Source organism: Capricornis sumatraensis, chromosome 16 (genome assembly GCF_032405125.1).
Source record: "Capricornis sumatraensis isolate serow.1 chromosome 16, serow.2, whole genome shotgun sequence".
NCBI classification, from domain to species: Eukaryota; Metazoa; Chordata; class Mammalia; order Artiodactyla; family Bovidae; genus Capricornis; species Capricornis sumatraensis.
Genome location: NC_091084.1, coordinates 50537708 through 50543039, shown reverse-complemented (window position 1 = coordinate 50543039; position 5332 = coordinate 50537708). Strand labels below are relative to the sequence as shown.

General features: G+C 35.8%; 1 protein-coding gene across 1 annotated transcript; it reads right to left on the bottom strand.

Moving 5' to 3' along the window:
• Positions 1-676: 676 nt before the first annotated feature.
• Positions 677-5332, bottom strand: LOC138092179 (olfactory receptor 52Z1P-like). The gene is made up of 2 exons (XM_068988020.1): positions 5286-5332; positions 677-1616 (listed from the first exon to the last, which is right to left on the bottom strand). The coding sequence occupies exons 1-2, from the start codon at positions 5330-5332 to the stop codon at positions 677-679; spliced, it is 987 nt and encodes a 328-aa protein (XP_068844121.1).

The window sequence follows — 5332 nt, the reverse complement described above, 5'->3', positions numbered from 1 at the left end:
AATGTTACCATGAAATATCCTGCTTTTTGTTTTCTTTATCTAACCAAAGGTAATTTCTATTGTTCGTCACCAAAAGAATCTTTAATACACTAAGGTATTGAAAGAGATAAGAAATTCATATTTTATGGAAGCAAAAGGAAATTTTTTGAGAGGAAAGGAAATGAAATATTCAAATTGTAGGTCATATATAATGCATAAGGTATAGTGGGGGTTTGTTACATAAATTCATTAGCATTTTTATTAATTAAGATGCTTATCCATTCAACAAATGTTTATTAATTATGTGTATGTTTTGGGCCCTGTGGATGTTATGGTAAGAATGGAATCAAAACAAATTCATAAATATATAGAGCTTACATTTTGTCCTATCCATAGTAAATTGATGTAGAAGAGGCATTGTTTATTATCCAAAGGATATTTACATGTTGTATGTAGCTACAGTGGCACGTTACCTTAATATGTTCAGATAATTCTTGGTGGTACTTGAGCAGTACCTTGTTAGCTTCCTTTTAACCCAATATCAGGGAGATAACATTGAGAAATACAAAATTTTAAAGCCTTATTCATTGCATAGATGTTGCAGGAATAAATCTGTCCAGATTTATTTAGACTTGGTATTTAACCCTGATTCTCAGTCCTGGACTCCCCTGTTCCTTGTTGCTTTATTACTCTTGGATCATTTAGGTTGGGCACAGAGTCCTAGCGCTCGCATCCTGATCTCTTTTGACTTTACCCCATAAACAATGGGGTTCATGGTAGGTGGCACCAGTAAGTACAGATTTGCCAGGAGGATAAGGACATGCCTGGGCACATGGTGTCCAAAGTGATGGGTAAAGAAGGAAAAGAAGGCCAGAGTGTAGAATATCAGGATGACACATGTATGGGCTCCACAAGTTCCAAAGGCCTTTGTCCGGGCTTCCCTAGAAGGCAGTCGGAAGACTGTTCTCAAGATTAACCAGTAGGACAGGGAGATAAGGACAAAGGCCAGTCCTGTGGTGAGGAGAGCAGCAGTGAGCCCATACATGCTATTAGGGACAATGCTATTGCAAGCCAACTTGGCAATGCCCATGTTCTCACAGTAAGTATGGTGAATGACGTTGCTCTGGCAGAAGTGCAGGCAGAGAATGAGTAGGACACCAGGGGTGACCACAGCCACACTTCGAGCCACCAGAGCCAGGACCACTTTGCTAATGAGAGAGCCTGTAAGTAGGGTAGTATAATGGAGTGGTGCACAGATAGCCACATAGCGGTCAAAAGCCATGGCCAGTAGGATAGCAGATTCAGAGAGAAATAGAGCATGAACGAAAAACATCTGCATGAGACAGGCAGGAAATGTCGATATGGAAGGGCCCTGCCAAAAGATAAGAAGCATTTTGGGCACCGTGACAGTACAAAGTAGGACATCATTGAGAGCTAGCATGGCCAAGAAGAGATACATGGGTTCATGGAGGCTTCTGTCCCAGATAACCATCGCCATAACCAGGCCATTCCCTGTTACAGCCAAAAGGTACATGAAGCTGAAAGGGATGGACATCCAGATTTGGAAGTCTTCTAATCCTGGGACACCAGTCAGCAAGAAGGCAGTGAGGGGAGTGGATGTATAGTTTGATGTTGTTCTAAAGAAGTGGCCAAAATCTATTATGTGAAAAACAGAAGGAAAAGAGCCAGAGTAAATAACAGTAAAAAAGAGCACTTTTCCCCTCAACTGAGTCAAGTCTTAAGTGCTAATTTTAGTATTGTAAAGTAGAAGAATGTGGTCTAAGAAAAGTTACTGAATAACTGAATGATCATTGGCAAAGTGCTCCCTTTCTATGGGAAAACTTTTTATCTCTGAAAACTTTGTGAATAAGAAATGTTGAGATGAATTTTTATTTTTTGTAATGCCAGTGGTTATAACTATATAATTTATGCATATGTCTTTTGAACCTTTAAGAGTTCTATATATATAGTGTTTCTCTCTAATTTGATAATAAATTCTTAAAACTGAAAAGGTAATTTTTCTCTTTCCTTTGTCTTGGTAGAAATGGAGATTGGAGAGAATTAATATTCCATTGTTCAGTGGACAGATTAACTGGGAGGAGATGGAACGGTGGTCTGACATAGAATTGGAGGCAGCATAAAATGTTGAATTCTTGTTTCAATACTCAGGGGGTGAGATATTTTCTTTGGTCTAAATTTTTTTTACAATAAAGAAAATGGTTTTACTCATCTGCCCCTCATCTAAACTCTTGAAGACAATGTTCAAATTAACATGACATTTAAACTGTTGTACAAAAATTATAATATTAAACATACCATCATTTAAGACTAATTCTCAGGGATCATGAAATAGAATCAGTGAACACAAAATTCAGAATATTACAGAATGTTCTCATTCAGAACAAGAAAATCACTGAAATATGTCAAGGCCCAATGTTATTCACTATCTGTTACTGAAAAAATTTTTGGAAGAACAGAGTGACTGCAATTTTTATATTCACTAACAAAAGAATAAGATCAAATTTCAGCAACTTTTCCTCAATAGCAGCAATTCTTTTCAATATATCAAAAATTATAAAATATTTTCTGAAAAAAAAAACCCTTCAAATTAAAAATTATCCATGTTTCAAGCCCATATAAAACATAAATTTAGTCAGTCATATTGCCAGTCAAAATTAATATTTTTGGTAAAGGCATCATATATATAAATTCACAATATTTGGCTGAAACTTAGCATGTTTCAAAGTTATGAATAATAAATATTATTCATCTAAAAAGAACAATACAAATTTTGGAATTCACAATCTTTACTTTTCATGTGAGATCATCACACCATCTAGCAAATGGAAAACTACTCTTCATTTCAAGATATCTAGCAGTACTCCCTTAAGTTATCTGAAGTCCTTTTCAAATTATACCAATACTTATCAAAGAATTAAGGCACATTACCAAATTATCAACACAAACTGATCTTTATTTCTCTCTCTCCCACACCTTTCATGAAATTCCAGTAGGAAGAAAAAAAACAAAATTCCTCATCAAGAAGCAAACCCTTAGAATAAGTAAAAGAACTTTTACTGAAAACTCTGAGAGGTTTTTAAATGTCTATTCATTAAAAATATGGAGGTATAGCCACAATATTATTAATGTTACTAAACTAAAGTCTTATTTCATTTATCTGAATGTCTCCCCAAGTATGGCCTGGCTTTACTGTAAAGCAGGCACATGGAAAATGTTAGCAGGTTTACATGGAAGACATATCAGATATCAGCACAGGAATGGACAATAAAATAGTAATGGTAAAAATAATAATTGCAAGTATTTACAGTCCTTAAAATGTGCTCAGCATTTTCCTAAATTCTATTCTAACCACTTTAAATGAATTATCCAATTTAACAGTCACAACTATCATATAAAGTAGTCATTTTAGCATCACAGCTTTACACAGAAAGGAATTTAGTCTTTGAAGGACTTTCTCAAGGTCACATTACATACATGATGAGTATGGAAAGCCTGCTTTAAAATTCAGGCCTGCAGAACCCACAGTTATAAACTTGAAACTGCTCTAATTTACCTTTTAGATGCACGCTTTTTCTAAACACTTAGACCCTCAGAAGGAAGATCTTGAATTCCCACAGTGACGTTCCCAGGTTATAGGCAAAAAGTCATGCCTAGCTAATAGGGGTGTAGAAAGATATATGTTTATAGATGCATCTGTATTGTACATAGATGTCCTGAAAAACAGCCCAGGGAATAACCTCTGGGCTGAGAAATCTTTTGGGTATATTACATGCTGAGCAAGTGCTTTTATAACAGAGACCTACAGTCAACATTTGGATTAGCTGACTAAATTTATCTTTCATATTTCATAATTGGGTTTTCCAGTTTTAAATTTCATTTGATAGTTTTCCATCCCAGAACAGCTTGTTAGCAACAACTCTGCACTTTTTCCAGCTCATTATGCAAACCTGTTAGTGTTAGTCAGTCATATCCTTCTCTTTGTGACCACACAGACTGTAGCCTCCCAGGCTCCTCTGTCCATGGAGTATTCCAGGCAAGAATACTGGAGTAGGTAGCCATTTCCTTCTCCAGGGGATCTTTCTGACCCAGGAATAAAACCTGTGTCTCTTGCATTGCAGGCAGATTCTTTACCATCTGAGCCACCAGGGAAGCCCGTACTATAAAATATTAAGAATTTTCCTATATCGTGACTTCCTTTCAACATGACCATCTATTGTGACAAACTATTGAGACTATTTGAAAATATGTCAGCATATTACCAATTGTCCTTTATTGAAATATGTTAAAGTTTCAATGAGAGAAAAATGTGATAATATTTGGAGGACTCTCACTTTTGAAATGAAGCTTTTAAAAATTAACATATATTACATTATAGACTGGGCTTCCCTGGTGGCTCAGCGGTTAAAGTGTCTGTCTGCAATGCAGGAGACCCGGGTTCGATCCCTGGGTCAGGAAGACCCCTGGAGAAGAAAATGGCAACCCACTCCAGTATTCTTGCCTGGAGAATCCCAGGGAGAGAGGAGCCTGGTAGGCTACAGTCCACAGGGTTGCAAAGAGTTGGACATGACTGAGCTACTTCACTTTCACATTATAGAACAGATTTATATTTAAAGAAAAAAATGAGAAGGTACAGAGTTTATATATCCCTTTAACTCTACCCACCCAATTTTGTCTTACTATTAACCTTTTGCATTAGTGTAATATATTTGTTACAATTGATGAGGCAATATTGGTACTTTATTAAGTACACTCCATAGTTTAGAACTTCAGTCTTTTACTGTACATCTTTTGAGCTTTGACAAACAACATGCATCTACCATTACAGCATCATACACAATAGTATCATTGCTCTACAGATTCCCTGTATTCCACCTATTTATTTCTCCTCCCCTTTAAGCCTTCTGACAACCACTGATCTTTTTCTGTGTCTATAGCTTTTTGTTTCCCAAATGTCATGAAGTTGGTTGGAATCATACAGTACTGTAGCCCTTTAATATTGACTTCTTCCATTCCCATATACACTTTAGTTTCTCTCATACCTTTCTGTGGCTTAATAGCTCAATTATTTTGATTCCTGAATGCCATTCCATTGTATTGGTGTACCACAGTTTATCCATTCATTTAGAGTAGAACATATTTTCTACTTATTTTCTTTAAAAATTTCTTTTAAAAATATTCCATTTTCCATTTTTAAAAATATTGTGTGAGAAATTTAATTTGTAGGTTGACAAGGAAGGAAAAGGACAGATTGCATCTATTTGGTTTGGAAACTGACTTCAACTTACTGCACTTTTATAAAAGTTTCATTGTTAGTTTCAGCCTGTTTCCACAT